This window comes from Stegodyphus dumicola, chromosome 8, assembly GCF_044657685.1.
Source record: "Stegodyphus dumicola isolate Sdum_Otavi_A_Nest chromosome 8, ASM4465768v1".
Classification (NCBI taxonomy): domain Eukaryota; kingdom Metazoa; phylum Arthropoda; class Arachnida; order Araneae; family Eresidae; genus Stegodyphus; species Stegodyphus dumicola.
The window spans coordinates 14,932,020-14,949,084 of NC_140775.1; the positions used below are offsets into that span (position 1 = coordinate 14,932,020).

At 30.9% G+C, this 17,065-nt stretch overlaps 1 protein-coding gene across 1 annotated transcript in view; it reads left to right on the plus strand.

Moving 5' to 3' along the window:
• Positions 1 to 17,065, plus strand: part of Gasp (Chitin binding Peritrophin-A domain-containing protein Gasp) — a 38,210-nt gene that overhangs the window by 15,935 nt on the left and 5,210 nt on the right. Inside the window, exons 2-3 of the mRNA XM_085821595.1 lie at positions 14,729 to 14,935; positions 15,047 to 15,235. Of these exons, the coding sequence (XP_085677721.1) occupies positions 14,729 to 14,935; positions 15,047 to 15,235 (396 nt within the window). The remainder of the gene's footprint in view (positions 1 to 14,728; positions 14,936 to 15,046; positions 15,236 to 17,065) is intronic.

Consider the following 17,065-nt stretch of genomic DNA (forward strand, 5'->3'; position numbering starts at 1 on the left):
AGTAAAGCCAAGATTTCAACGCTGTTAACGGCTTGTTGTTGAAAAATTATCTTGTTCGTATGAGTAATTCTGTATTCTTAATGATGAAAGCATTTGATAATTGTCTCAATACACTTCTGTGAATTATTTATGTAGATAATCTGCACCAAACACGGTGGCTTCAAGCTTTATGTGTTTAAATACCGATCCTTAACATGTAGTTTCTCAAAACTAGAATTAATAAAAATAGTGTCGGTATTAAGGTTAAAAGGTTGTGTGAATACAAAATTTAACTTTTTATATGGTCTCCATAGAGTTGAATATCCAGTTAGTAAAATGTTCATAACATTTCAAATTAAATACAAAATGTTTCCTGCATCTATGTGCAAAAATTTCACGAAGGTATTTTTAATTAATATTTTCATGGGGCTTATCTACTGTATCAACAGCAATTTCTATTCTGTGCAGTATGGAGCAATGCCGATGTGAACAATTTTTCCCTAGTTTCTTCTAAAATGTGAGCAAAAAAATTTTTTTTCAGATTTGCTTAGCGATATATGTTTCAAATTAATCATCCAATGAATTCGTTCTCATATATATCCGAGAAATTTTACGTTTGGCAATTTTTTCTATTTTATGTGTGAAAATATAATGAAAGTTTTATTAATTGGACTCTTTGCTATAAGAGACCGTGTAAAAAGCTACATTTTCCACTTAGGAAATTTACCACCAGTACTGAAATTGCTTTCTTAAAATTCTCTAACTTATTTTGAGCAGCTATATAATTGAAAATACATGTCTAAAATCCGTATATAAAGAAATAAAATCCTTATATTCGTTTTGAATACATAGTGTACAAATATAACACGGAAGAAAGTCGAAAACTTCAAAAGAAATGCTCTTAGCGAAGTCCATTTCATAGAGGTGATTTAATTCAGAATTCCTCTTTAATATTATTAAACTCAATTTAATCTTTGATGAAAAAACTACTACATTATTATTCTTTTCTCGTAGTAAAAGATTAAATGAAGTAACAAAATAATAATAATAAGATCAAACTCTTTAACTTCAGTGGAAACTACTTAACTTGCAGTTTCTAGAAGCGTATGAATGCAACACATACGAAACCGTAATTATGATTAATACATCAATGAGCGCTGCTTTCTTTGTCTTCTGAAATTTACCGTACAGTAAAATCTACAAGCGAAGAAATCCAAAAGTAATCATAACATAACACTTCAGAAGGACTCAGGCTGTTAGCATTATTTCGTAAATAAGCAACTTAAGTGTAAAACTGCAAAGCGTTTTCCCAGATGTGTCATTTACCTCATTACCTAGGCTTTTAAACTGACTTCTGATTCATTATACATACATTGTATTATAGTTAACCTCTTAAAACTGGTACCACTCAGACGCGACATTTAATTTATCGCGTACAGACTTTTAAACCGACGCCTTCTTCATTATGCAGAATTTGTAATATAGTTAAACCTATTGAAACTGGTACGGTTCAACCGCGACATAGATCAAACTATGCGTTACTTGCTGAAAGTCATTCGAGGACATAATTTCTACCACAACGCCCTTTCAAGCCGCAAATTCCGCCCACACGTCAAGAATCGTGAATACTCAGCGGGTGAAAGGCAGATTATGACTCTCTCTTTCACCTTCAAGAAAGGGCAAATCTTTGGGTGAACGAATCTTTCAACAACGGCATGTAAATAGTGGGGATTATTTGTGAAGAATGTGTGATTCAATATGCAAGCTTTTCTGCGGAAAAAGTAGGTTTCAGGGTGGGTTGAATACGAGTTTATAAAAAATAACTGAATTAGCTGGGTGTCATTGAATAAGCAGTAGCTGTGACAGAATTCTGGGCTGTTTCCTTTGCATGCAAGAAGTGTGTTTTCTATTGTTTTGGAGGGTGTTGTTCAAAGTTAGTGACATCATCAAACTATTAAAAAATACTCTGTATCAACTGGAAAATGACGTGACTGGTAAGCGCTAATTAATCTTTCTGTGATCAACTATCTGGAAATCGCTTCCGCGTAAATGACTAAATTGGAATCAAGAATGAAAATGGCTCCGCAATATTTAGAAAATGAGTGCTTAAAATTAACACATGTAATTAGAACAGTAGTTGTCGGAATAAAAAATAACATATTTCCAGTAACTTATGGAAACTATTTTCGGCAATTAAAAGTACAAATTTTAGCATGACATGCATAGAATTATTTGAAAAAGTGAGAAATCTTCTGAATATTTTTCTCGTTGCGCCTACAAATGAATATGCCAGACCAGCATTAGGTTAACTATATATTATCTATTATTCGTATTCAAACATTTTTCAAAGATGTTCATTAAAACAACGAAGGAATTCTTTTCTTTATTCTATTTCCTAATCTGTTATAAAATATTTCTCTTTTAAATTATATCGTATTTAAGTAAAATATTGTTTCGGAAATATTCTTTGAACGTGCCATTTCCGACTGTCTCACAGCTTCAAGTTACTCTGTGTTGTTATAATCAACCGTTTACCTTTCATTGGGAGTCAATTGTTTACCTTTGTTTCAACCTCCAGCCGTGTACATTTCTAGACCTTATACTAATTATTTTAAGTAATTAAATAATTAAAATCATAAACAAAAAACCCTGTTTTTTCCTTGTATTAATTTTTCTTATTACTATCATAAATACTGTTTACCAAAGTTTAATGTTTTCTATCATCAATTAAAATTGTGGTAAATTTGTCATATTCTGAAATTTTTCATCAGCCTTTGGAATCTTGAAATGGTTCATGCATTCATGTCGGATCAGATGAACAATGAGAAAATCAAAGGTTAGATTCAGGCTACCGACTTGACTCGACAAAACACCCGTCTTGTATAAATGAATGCTGTAACAACTTGGCTCGAACTATTCAATTTATAAAAATTTACCTAATCGCCTATTCTTACCACACAGAGTAAAGATGTTTAAAAAGTTATCATACTATCTTAAAAATAAGTTTAATATTATTTTAAAACCTGAATTTTTTTTTCAAAGTACTTTAAAAACTAATCAATAATAAAGCAGTTCTTCATTAACTTACAGAAAAATTTATTTTTATCAAAATCAATTTAAGAAACAAACGTGAAGTAATTCTTTTTAAGGAAACAAATGTGATTTCGTAATTGTTCGTTCACATACTGCCCAACATTTATCCAAAATTTTAATGGACTCTACAAACAACTCTAATTAACTTTAAATAGCAGCTGAACCTTTAAATACCTCTATCGTTATAATACAAAGAATGATGGAAGACCAGAGTTTAGCCCATTTTCAAACCATTCATATTTTACTAAAAATAAATTTTCAATTAGAATAAGTCACACATTTAAATAGCGTTAAAAGCAATTGGAACATGTGTAATTAATAAGCTGGTAAACCATTTTTATCTACTTAAATTAGTTGGGCCCACCAGCGGCCGAGCGGTAAAGTCGCTGAACAATGGTAGTTCGGTCTGAGGTTCGAACCCGCGAACGGGCTGGCTGCATGGGTATTTTCGTGGTTTTCCCCGTGTTTAACGTGTATATGAGCCAGTTTCCCGTAGAAAGTTCTCCACGAAGGCATCCCATCCCCTTAGGCTTTACATTTATTCGTCATTTACAATTTGTATATTGGAATACGAGAGAGGGAAAAAAAAAAACGCGAAATGGCCCAAACTGTACAGGAGTTCAAATATAAATGTAGTCGGAAAGCGGGGGGAGGGGTATTAGAATAGATTATGAGTCTTCTAACCAAACATTAACTGATGGATGTTTTTTCATTCTTTTGTAATGCGGTAAGCACGTTTTAAGTGGGCTACGGTTTGCTCTTTGTATTCTTTGTGCTTTATATCCGAAAATCAAATACACCAACAGATGACACTTGAAGAATTTTTTCTTTAGAAAAAATTAAAATTCATGCATGTTACAATCTTCTCTGTAAAAACTGTTATTTATACAAGATGAGCAATTAAAATAAAGATACGATAGTTCTAATTTATTAAATAGTGAACTTTTATGATTTAAAAAATGAAACATTTTAAATAAAAAGGTAAAATTAAATTGCTTAATAGCAGTGCAATAATCAGAATATAATAAAATAACAGCATTAAAGCTGCACAAGTAAAATTAGTGGATCACATTCTTAAAGTGGAATTTCTACTGCAGCTCTTTCTTATAGATACTTTGGGAGTGCGGGAGCTGTCCCTTAAAAGATATAGAAATCGTGTTGTACTGTGTATGTAAACCAGAATGTCATGTGTATTTTATATATAGATCTACAATGAGTACACATACATTATATTTTGTAAATAAACTTGATGCAAATATGTGTTTCTTATAATATTAACTTGGTAAATAAATTACTGCAAATTTCAGCTCGTTTAGTCTTTATATTTTTTGCAAAATAATCTTTTGATTGCGAATAGCTTTAAAGCTCGGGTCCTGAGCCTTTTTTTAAAATAGTCAAATTACAATACATTGAGTCTTTTTTTTTTTTTTTTTTTTTTTTTTTTAAGTATAGTTGATAGCAGTTTAGTGCGCATTTTCGAGACCACAACATTTGTAAAGAAATCTTTTTGTTGTATCACTGTCGAAGAATCATAATCATTAATGAAGAATCACCGTTTTGTTGCTTGTTGCGTTATTCATACGTTGAGTCATTTACATATGAGTTTAGATAACACACACGTAGTATCTGAAATCGCGGTACATCGAACAGCGTTATGACAGTGTATGCTTCTTCCATAAAATCCATTCCAAACTACTAATTAGTGAACGCAATTCTGAAGACTAAAACAATAAGCCATTCATCCGGTTTCACAATAAAAGCTGATTATATGACTCAACAATTAAAACGTAAAACAAAATCGAATACATTTCTCAATAACTTGTAACGTTTGCTAAGCCCTGAGTGAAAAGAAAGTGGAATAGCAACCAGTGTCTATACCACTGGCCTACATTTGGAAATAACCCAAAAGGCCAAAGTGCAGTTAACCTGTTCTAAAAACGCGTGCATTGAAACAGAAAACAAGCTTCAACTCCCGGAAGCAGTTTGCGAATCTGGTGAAGCGGGTGTACAGTTTATGCAGCATTTTGTGTCCTTCCTTGGAAGTTTCACCACACTGGTGTAGGTCCATTTTAAATCATGTCCTGTCCTTTATTTCATCATTTTCTTATACTTCGTATTTTGTGTCTTTTTTGTCGCTTTCAGAGAAATAATGGTTTAAGGCTGTCAAAATGAGCAGAAATTCTTTAAATCTGCTAGTTCCCTGAGGAAACTAGAAAGTTTTTAGTTTATTTTTCTTTGAAGAAGTGATGAATATACGTTACACTTTCATGAATTGGTTTATCTCGTATCGATTACCTAAATGATCTATTATCCGAAAGCTCTAAAAATTTATTGAGGCAGTTGTTCATAAGTATGGGGGAACATCATATATGCCGAAACTGTGTTGCTCAAAAATTTTCGAAATTTCTTTCTTGCTAATATTCATCAGTTTAATTCTTTATCTCTGTTTCTCTTAACGATAATTCCTGAATTTAATGTTCTATGATGATTTTATCTGCTTTTTATACCAACCTTTTATTTCTTTCGTTTACGTTTTGGATCTAAATAAAAACAAATATTCATGAATGTATTTTGCTACATATGAATCTAATCGGGGAAAAACCGAAGAACTATTTGCTTTTATTTAACAAAATACTAACATATGCAAATCATTTTTGAGGGTGAAACAGCCAAGAATGTTAGCTATGCGTTTCAGAAAATGAGTTCAATTGTTATGTTTATTACAATTTTATGTTCTTTTGGTTGAAGACCATTATTTAATGTATGCTTAATAAAATGTAAATTTCTTAATGCTTGAAAATAAGTTTTCATTTAGTTTAAGCGAATATTGCAGCGTTCGGAAATAAATTATTTCTTGTAATAATCATTTTTTAATTAAGAACATCGATTATCTGAACGAACTATCCTTCTTCCACTTACTTTTAATAATGAAGGTTATTATTCACTGTACTTCATTTTTTATTTCAGACTCTATACGAATAGCTGTTCTACCGATATAATAGATTGTAAATCAAATATAAACTCTAGCAAACAGATATTACGAATCGATAGATTAAACAGAGGATTAAATTTTGAATTCAAATTGTGACAACCGAATATGTAAAAAGGTGCAAAACCAGGTAAAGAAACAGAATAAAGAAATGGTGTTTTGAGAGAATGAAACGTGAATAAAATAAATAAATAAATACAGCTGTTAACATAAAAATTACAGCAGTAAAGCAACTGTAAATAAAATTTAAAAATTTGGAGGGATCCTGGCTGATTTATTTCATAAAGAATGCTTAATTTAGACTTACCAGAAAAAGGTCTACAATTTGATTTCTAGTGCATGATCTTTAATCACACTATAAAATTTATATTACTAATACTATAAAATTTAAGTTATAACAAGAAACTCAATATGATTGTTAAGAGTTACGTTATTGCCACCATATCAAAGGAATAGCATCGAATAAAGTCTATGTTAATGGATAAAATAAAATCTTAGAAACAAATAAATAAACAAAATTACTTACATTAGCTAATCTATTAGTAATAAGAAGAATAAAAAAATTTTAAATAAGCAAAGCAAATAAGCAAGGAGAATAAAAAAATTTTGAAGTAAACAACTTCATCTAAGTATCCATGAATAAAAGGGATATTTCTAACTTCAGGCGCAATTAAACTCATGTGATTTTATTATTTTTTAAGTAAAATTATGTGATGAAAAGAAGAGCAACCAAACCTCTATCGTTTCCTTTCTAAATTTCTAATACTTTCTAAATTTAATTTTATGTAAAATAAAAATTTAATGAAAAAATAGAAAGCTTTAAATTTTTAGTATATTTTTTAAATTTTGTATCATTAACCTTAAGATAGAGAACAGTTAAAATCTTCAATACAACGTATATATTTTATAATTATATACCAACTTGTATATAATTATTTTTCAAAATATTTTTTCTCGTATTATTTCAGAATACATCAAATTAAAATTGCTTATTAGATCCTTTTCTAACTTAAAGTAGTATACAAATATTTTGAGAATAATCATGTGTTATTCGTAAATTCATTTTCTCGTACTATTTCAGGATTAAAAAGTTTCGTAAACCACAAAAGTCAAATTTAAACTCTTAAATCTGTATTTTGCTTTTGTAATTAGTTCTTTCTTGATAACTGTAACAATAGAAAACGGATGGAAATATACAGACTGTAATATCGTTATCCAATCAGTCGTCAGCGTTAATGTAACAACCGTTTAAACAGATTGCGTTTTCGCCCATACACATTTCCTGGCTCAGAAACGATGTGCTTGTTTTTCCTGTTATTTTCTGTAACAAGTTTGACGAGTTGTCATTCTGAACAGAATACGTTGCCTAAAGTGGGACAAGAATTCGTTTGCTTACAAAAGTATAAGTAAACTGCTGGTCTTTATTTCAGAGGAATATTTATTACTCAGAATGTTATTGTATCTAACATTTCATGAACCTCTAATGAAAGAACTATTATTTGATCAACACAGATAATATTATAAAGAAAATATCGTAAGCAGCATTTCCTGACATAAACATCTTTAATTCTCTACTTATTGTAACCTAAGTTTTTTAAAATACTTCTTCGTAGAAATAGTCTGGCAACAACTTATGCGGAATAAAATTTCATTCTGAATATGTGTTTCTGAAATTTTATAACAGAGCTTAATAATTAATTAAGAACTATTTTGACATTCGTATACACATTTGTAATCTGTAATTATGTACATAGTTAATTAAATATTGCGTAATTTACATTTGCTGTTATTTATAGTTTTGTTACTTTGTGTTAAGTTATTTACGTAACGGCATGAATCCCCTTTTTTTATCCATACAGTTTTCCCTAAAATTCTCATAAAAATTCAGTTTTCCAAATTTTAGGTTTAAATGCTATTTATAGTGGATATGTTCTGTAAATTCTATATCGATATCGTAATTAGAAGACATGATAGAAATATTTTTGTGGGTGGCACTACCTACATTTAAAGCTTTGTTAAACTGAAAACTTTATACTCATTTTTCAATTCTGTAATTTTCATTGCTTTGTTCTGTTTTTATAACTGAGTAGATAACTAATAAAATACTTTAACATTTTTGGGGATTATTTCTAAAAATGTATATTAAAAAGTTTATTTAAGCGTTTTGATTAAATTACTAAAAGAGTTTTGCCATGAAATAGGGAAATTTTTAGGTATTAAAAATATGCAAAATGCGCTATCAATGAAATAAATAATTGAAACGAATTTCAGCTAACAAACGAAGTTAAATTGCTTCTAATTCGAACACTTTGTTTGGAATAAATGTGCAACTTACTGCAAAATCTTATAATTTAAGTTATAAATCCGAAATAACATTTTGTAAGGTATTTATTAATTCTTAAAATAAGTTATTTAATGAGGCTTTAATACAAGAAAGTAATGAGTTTCAAATTTATGTTCATTTTTAATATTACAAACGCTATTACTATAGCGGAATCCTCCCAATTTTAGGCTGCTGTGTTACGTTACGCTACCACGGCATTTATCAGCCCCATGACATGGCAAGTGATGCCATTTCGAGTGATATAAGATCATTAATTTAACTTCAACATGGTTTGATAAATAACTACGTAGTTCTCATTGTGTTGTGTTCAATGTGTTGTAAGATCTGTATTTTAGCTTTCAAATTATAATTGCCCTTGCTTAACAGATTGAAAGGTTTAAACACAGTAAATGCACATTTAATACTTTATTTTATACTTAATAACATATTTAAACGGTATAATTTAGAAAATATTTAATTGGCATAATTTAAAAAATATATATCTAACTAATAATTTTTACAACCATTTCAATCATCATTTTTATTAATAAAACGATTTTACAGCAACATATACTATCTGCGTGCTGAATAAAGCACTGAGTTTCTTTCGTAATTTATTTTAAACGGTGAGAAATTAGTAAACTGTTTTCTTTAATCCAACATTATTTTACCATTTTTTTCTTATATTCAGTACTGCAGTACATGCGAGTTTTCAGGTTATTGATTAATAATGTAATTGTTAATACAAATGCCTAACAATAGATAACATTCATCTTTTTTCTGATAAGAAGGCCAAAATCTGGGCATATTGCTTCAATGGTTCAACGCTATTCACTTAATGATTTTCTCAACTGCTTTTAAATTCAAAAGGTGCTCTTATCACTTCCATAACTCACGCTAAGTACAATTACCCGTAAGTTATAACGCTATTAGTAGAAGATTATGCTTTTGTGACTTTTTTTAGGCTATATCGATAAAGCCAACAAGTTCTACAGAAGAGGAAATATGACAGTTTATTTATATAGGCCTCTTCTAAACTTCGTATATATTGACCTTAATTAATCATTTTCCTCCCTGCACAGAAGGTTGAGCTGAAAATAGCTTTTTTTTTCCCCTCCTTTCGCTTTCTCCTTTCCCGCTAATCATGTATTGATGGATATTTTTAAATGGAAAGAAAGTGGATATTTAATAATACAATGGTTGCTCAGTATAAAATGAAAGTCGTTAGGCTGGTGCTATAAAGAATGCAGGAAAATTGACTTTTATTACCTGAAAGGTAGTAAAGTGCATTTATAAATACAAAAACTGTTTTTAAAATACTGCAATCTTTAGATGGCTGATTTATTTGACTTTCCACGAACTTCTTATTACCGAGTATTGTTTAAAAAACCAGATGTACCACATTTGGACGTTTATTGTTTTTACTTCTTTGTACGAAGTAAAGGAAATATTTCAATCGCGAAAATTTCGGGGTATCATATTTCAACGGAAATATCCATTTTGACCATTCCCAAATCCATTTGAACTTTTTTCAGGTGTGGGGATAGTTTGACGTCTGTTCATACAGACAGAATAAAGGATTCTTTTCTCCAAATGGATTTACTATGGATTTTTTTTTTTTTTTTTTTCGTGATGTCTCTATGTACGTATGTATCTCGCGTCACTGGAAAACGATTATCCGTAAAAAGTTCCAAGTTTTGTACATGGGACTTCATCTAATTGTGTGCCTCTCTTTTTTATTGCAATAGGCAGTACGATGTATATATTGCAAGGGGGTTGAATATATATATACTTAAACCCCTTACCTAGCCTTTAGGTGTATACTTCCAATTATGGAAGTGTTTCAAATAACGAAACTATTCATTTTTGGGCAAAGTCAAATTTAAAAAAAATAATAATTAATTTTCAACAAATAGGGAAACCTGCCTTTTAATACCGCCTCCCACTTCCTGTGCTTATATTTAGTTTTTTTACTGGTTATGAAAAAATAAAATTATAAGAAGTTTGACATCCATACAACAAAAATTGACCGAAATATTTAATTTCAAAATTTGCAATTTTTGATATCATTTTCAACGTGCCTTGAGGGATCGGTTAATTAAGTTAGAATAATTCATGGAAATGAATTTAAATGAAGTGCAGCAAAAAATGTACAGAAAATAATAGGAAGTCATGTACAAGGAAGTCGTGGTATTAGCATCAGATGTTTTTATTTAAAATTTCCATTCTACGTGGATTGTCTGTGTTTTTCGCTTTAAGATGAACTGTTCTTCTTTTTAAAAGTTAAAGGCCTAATGCTATTATCTTTCATTATACGTTCTGTCAATATAGGAAATGTTGCCAAAATACGTGCCGTAATATCTATAAATATAACTTTCAGCTGACCAATTAATTATTAACTACCGTGTACTAATTGCCAGCGCAAGTGTCATTATATTTATAAATAGGAAGTGTTAACCCACACAGCTAATCTTGAACTATTTTTAAGGTTTACATATTACGCATGGGTAGAAAAAGTTCCTTATTTCATCATGCGTTTCCTTCTACAAAAATAAATATTTATGTCCAATTTGAGGTACGTCAAATCTAAAAAACTGTACTGAATTTTTATTTTTCCTAAATTTTGTTTTGCGAGTTTTATAAAAACATTCAAGGCAATAATCTTCGACGAGTTGTATAGGAGCTCCGTAGGTATTTGTTTTGCTGGAAAGGAAATGAAAGCAATCCGCAACCTTTTATAATTTATAGTTTTTATTTCTTGCTTTAATTTTCAAACTTTTAATATTATCAAATATTAAATAGTACTGTTAGAGGTATTATTATTGATTATTTTTGTTAAAGGTTTTCAATACAACGCTTTTCAAAACAGGATTCGAATTCGTAGGGAAAATTAAAAATAAAGCAGAATTTTTTGTGATGTACCTACGCGAATCTTTCGCGTATCGAATCAGTTATAATTATAAAATAAGCTTTTTGAAAGGTTTCATTCTGACGTCACTGCTCAAGCTAATCAAAAAATAAATTAAACTGTACAAATATCAGATCTAAAGTCCAGTTTATTTATAGCTTTTATCTATTAGTTTGTAGCTTTTCCTGTAATTTTAGACGAGTGAAAAGTATAAACAATGATAAAGTTGTTGCGCGAAGTAAAAATCTAAAGATCAGAGCAGTTTCTTCATATATCCCATTTTATTCCAATCAATCCTGAATCTTTGCAGATGCATTGTCTATACGCAGTTTAATTCATCATAATCGTTAAACATTCAAGTACAAAGTAAATAAATGAACAATCCGTATGTAAACACTTTTTCGTTATTGTGCCCTTATTTTAAAATATAAATGAAGTGTTCAGTTACAGTGTTGAAAACAAGCTTCTGTTTATTTCTATACCTAGATTTAAAAAAAAATTGATGTCGACGCCGCATAACTTCCTTGTGCAGCCTATTAAATTATACACCTTTTCTGTTACCTTCATTTAAACTTATTTCCTCGAATTATTATAACTTAATTAACTGATTCTTCCAGACAATATGAAAATGACATCAAAAATTGCAAATTCTGAAATTACATGTCCCGGTCAGCTTTAGTTGTACGAGAGTCAAATTTTTTATAATTTTGTTTTTGCATAACTAGTATAAAACTTCTTCAAATATAAGCACAGGAGCCGGTAGACCGCATTAAAATTAGATTTCGCTATTTGTCGAAAATTACTTTTTTTTAAATTTGACATTGCCAACACAGAAATGTTTTCACTATTTTAAGAATTCCGTAACTGGAAGTATATAATGACGACCAAGGATTGCGAAAGTAAAGGCCGGGTAAGGACTTTTATGCCGGATAAGGGAGGGTGAATATATACTTAAGTTTGGTATTGCTAATTGCAATAAAAAAGGGAGGTGCACAGCTAGATGTTTTATCAGTCCCATATACAAAATTTCAACTTTCTGCGGCTAATCGTCTTTTCAGTTTTCTGAGATACGTGGGTACAAACGTATGTAAACACATTACAAAAAAAATCCCTTTTGAATATGTTTTAAATCCATTTTAAAAATCGGTTTTGGAAAAAGAGTCCTTTATTCTGTCAGTACGTAGAGACATCATGCGAAACAATTCGTCTAAATGGATACGGGAACGGTCAAAATGGATTAATTAAATAAAACTAGATAATTATCAAAATTATTAATGCACTATTAAAATCATGCATGTCATCTCAGGGACCAATGTCTTTCTACTACTACATTCCGATTCTAGAGACGAATAAAAATAGAAGGCCTTATTGTAAAAATGTTAACTATGACATGTTCAGCAAAATAAAAAATAATTATATGCTATTTCGAATGTTTGAATCCAAGCCATTGGTCTTCAGAAACATATCGAAATTCAGATATATTTCTACAAAATCTTGCAGACTGGTTATTGGTCCTTTTTCTGCTGATGTACATATTTATTTATCATGCATTTCGCTTTTACGTGAGAGATGTTAACCCATTATGTCCAAAGTACTTCACGAAGGAATTTATTTTTGCTGCATCCTTCTTAACCTTCTCGTGGGAATACCAAAATGACTGCCTTCAGGCAAAACTTTCAGATATTCAGAGCCGATATAGTTATCTTGACATGGATTTTATGCGGGTTGAAGTCCTTTTGTCTCGGAGGTGTTTTGATCCACTTCTCAAGTTCTATTTTTTCCTTTAAACTAGTTGCGATTTTTCTGATTCGAGGTTATGAGAGAGAATAAATTACATTCTTTTGCTTGATTTTGTACTGCAATACCTGAATAGGCATCCAAGCGTTCATGAATATTATTCTAAGCCAAACGAGTCTCGTTTTAAAATAAAGTGGGAAAATTGGAACATCTATGAGTAGGTGCTTATAATAATAAGCAATAAATAAAACATTTGATATGGATGATATAAAACAATGATTCTCAAATTATTTTTCCTTTCACCATTGCTAGAAGATCATCCACACTCCTTTTCAAAACCTGAAGAGTATACGTAGATTTATTTAGATTTAGATTATTGACAGCACAGCAGGAAACAGGAGGAATCAAGCTGACCGGATTGCCTACTGAAAATATTAAATTTGTTCCTGGCCTAATATAAAAATTGTAATAAACCTGCAGGTAAATTTTCGTATGGATACTAGCCTGCATTTAAGTATCCTATGAGTTATTTTTAGCTCAAATGGAAAGAAGTTAACAAATTTTAACCGTTATATTCTACGTCTACACCAGCTAAGTGTAATTACTTCAGACTTAATTTAAAAATTATAATGAAGCTGTAAAATGAAACGCTGAAATAAAATGTAACTTAATATTATTGCAAGAATTTAAGTAAAGTATTGCAGGCAAAAATAAGTGGAAATTGCAATTTAAATCTCTATGCACGTTAAAATCGATAAATAAAACTAATTAAGGTATTTTTAAACTGTACATATTTTCACTACTGATTGGCACTTTTATAAGCCGCATGTATTTTCATAGAATATATTTTTCCTTCTTCGAAGAGTAATTTCTCCTAGAGGTACCAGGAACACAACTCTAAATTTTAAATAACAATCTGTTTAAGTAGTGGCAATCTAAGAAGGAATATTCTCTAATATTAAAACTCAGATTACTGTACTTCTGCACCAGCTGTTATGATAATCAGTTAGCTTTACGATTTTTAAATTTTTAATCTAATTACATGTTAATTTTCATCAGAAATATCTTTTCATGTATATCCCACCCATCTGAATTTCATGCCCATCAGTGTACCAAAGCTCTTCTGAGAATCAAGATGAATAAATATCTTATGAATTAAATTGGTTAAATGATTTTAAAATAATTAGGTATATCATTCATTTATAATTATGCTCATGGGGTTAAAGCTAAATAGATTCAAATATAAGCGTAAATTATGTTTAATAGAATTTAAGATAGTAGTATAAGTAAACTTTTTATAGTTTCTGCATTTTTATATTACGTATGCCTTCATTTCTGGTGCTTTGCTCAAAACAATATTCTACTACGTTTCAAAAAGTACGTAATTAAACTCATTATTACTAACTAAATACTGCTATTAATTTATGAGAAATCTGAATAGTAATCTATTATTTATTCTTAAGATTCTTACAAATTCCTGGGTATAATAAAAAGTAAAGTTTCACCATAAATGGTTTTTGGCTATAGATTCATTCATATGTAAAAAAAAATTTAGGTAGTTTTCATATCTCTGAGGTGTTTTAATGTTTTAATCCTCTTTTTAAGGTTCAACTTTTTCTCAGAGTATAAATTCGTATCAAGAGTTTCTGATTACATTTTATAATCCCAAACTAATAATTTTTTTTTTTTTTTACATTAGTGGCGGGTCAAAGGGAGGACTTTGACTGTCCTGATAACTTCGGATTCTATCCTCACTACAGAAGCTGTGATAAATACTGGGCCTGCGAAAATGGTACAGCAACTCTAAAAGTATGCGGCAATGGTCTGGTGTTCGACGATGCCGATCCTCTGAGAGAAAACTGCGCCTACCCATTCAGCGTCAACTGCGGTGACAGGACAGATCTCGGTAAGTCCATTGTTCTAAAATCTTTTATATCCTTACTTGAAGATTAATTAATATGATCTGCAAACCTCTGTTTGCTGCTGCAACTGATACCTATAACTCCTTTTTTCCCAGAACCTCCAATAAGTACCGCCAATTGTCCTCGTCTTTATGGAATCTACTCTAACAAGGACAATTGCCGAATCTTCTATTCTTGTTGGAACGGTGAAGCTTCCAGATATGAGTGCCCACCAGGCCTTGCCTACGATGCTGAACAGAGGGTTTGCGTTTGGGCTGATTTGGTAGAGAGGTGCGGACAGTTAGGTAAGTAAAAAATCCTCATCCCATTTCTATATTGCATAAGAATTTTTGCTGCATAAAACAAATATTAATATAAATATTCTGTCTTATGTCCGCAACGCACATGTTTCTGATTAAATTCGCGAGTCACTTTATCTTTGAAACTGTTAATTCTCGATTTAATGGACTAAGACGGAAGACTATCAAGTCAAGCATATATTAAAATAAATAGGGTAATTCAGATCTCCCTGTATAGCATAAACTGACATTAAAAACTACCTAAACAAATTCTTTTTGTTTATGAATGTAGTCTGCAGAAAACCACCAGTTCTAAAGGGTGCCTTTAGTGCATAAATAAAAGCTAGAAAATGTGAGCTCTGTTGTACACTTTTATAGCAGTTGTATATTTACCTGATCAGTCTCATACTGTTGCCGATAAAGTGCATTAATATCTAGTAGTTCGTAGAATGTTAGTAATATTCTTCAAATTGCTAAAATAAAATTTAAAAAAAAAAAAAAAAACTGGGAAAGCTTTCAGATTTTATACTACGCCTAAAGGGGCGTTTTCTTTCACGGGGGATTCAAAATGGGATTTGAAAAGTGATACAGACATTCGACACAAAATACCGTTAGACATCGTAACGTCTCTGCGTTGCTACGCTACCAACGTAATACCACTAAGAAATGTAAAGAAACCTCGCGCATAAAGTATCCGTGCTTGAAGATGCAGCGATGTTAATGCTAATGGTACGCTTTGAAATCGTTGAGTTTGTTAATCAGAAATTCGTTAAAATTTTACGAAATAGGAAATAGATAATAAAACAAATTCCAAATTTCATATTCGAGTAGAGGACTACGTTATTCAAAATTTGATGTCTCTAGGTATCGTTATTTTTTCACATGCTTACATTCATGCAGATTCTTCGTTATTTAATTTCTTGAAATATAATGCCGGGCTCTAATATTTGGTGGCAACAATTTGAAAAGTGATTCAGACTTTTAAAGTGAACCAACACAAAATGCCAAAACGAAATTAATAGCCTTTCTGGGCAAATTGGCCCTTTGAGCTAAAAAATTAATTAATAAAATGTGAAACAAAACCTAGTACTAATAATTTCATTTAATTTTTATTGTTTTGGTGAATCACAACTTCCAGAATCACATCTTAGTGAAGCTGTCGGTTTCGTGAGTGAGTGAGTGAGTGCACCGCTATGATGGCTTCCGACGACGGACGTGAACCAAACGGAATTATATAACATCATGGCGGGGAAGACTCCAAAGTAACAAGGTTGAATATTACATACTAATAACAATTCCTACAGTTTGATAACTGCAGGCACTAGATTTATCCTGGTTATCTGCTTTAAGTTCTGAACATTTGAAACATAATATTCACGTTTGTTGAAAGTAATAATGGTCCATGTCGCCTTCCTCTCCTCATTCGCAGAAGTCTGAATATGTTATGTTGAGGTATACTGGGACTGGTCCATGACCTGTCAAGAATTGTGTTCGGCTAGCACAGTGGGTCTTTATTTCCATGTTAACTTTTGGTAGTAAGCGATATGTCCTTCGTCCTACCCTTTTGCCTCTTTCCATCTACTTTGCCAATTTTGTAGCAGACTTGTCAAAGTTGTTCGCTTAATGTGAGACCAAAGAAGTATAGTTGGTCTTTCTAATATATCCGTGCAGTTCGCTGCCTGCTAGCCAGTAGGTCAGCGGCTTCATTGCCTTCAATCCCTGTGTGAGCAGAAACCCATTTTAAAGTGGGTCTTTGTGAGATAGGCATTGCCAGAAGCTGTTTCTGAATTCAGTATACCAAAGGACTTCGACTATTTTGATCTGCGATAGCCGCCA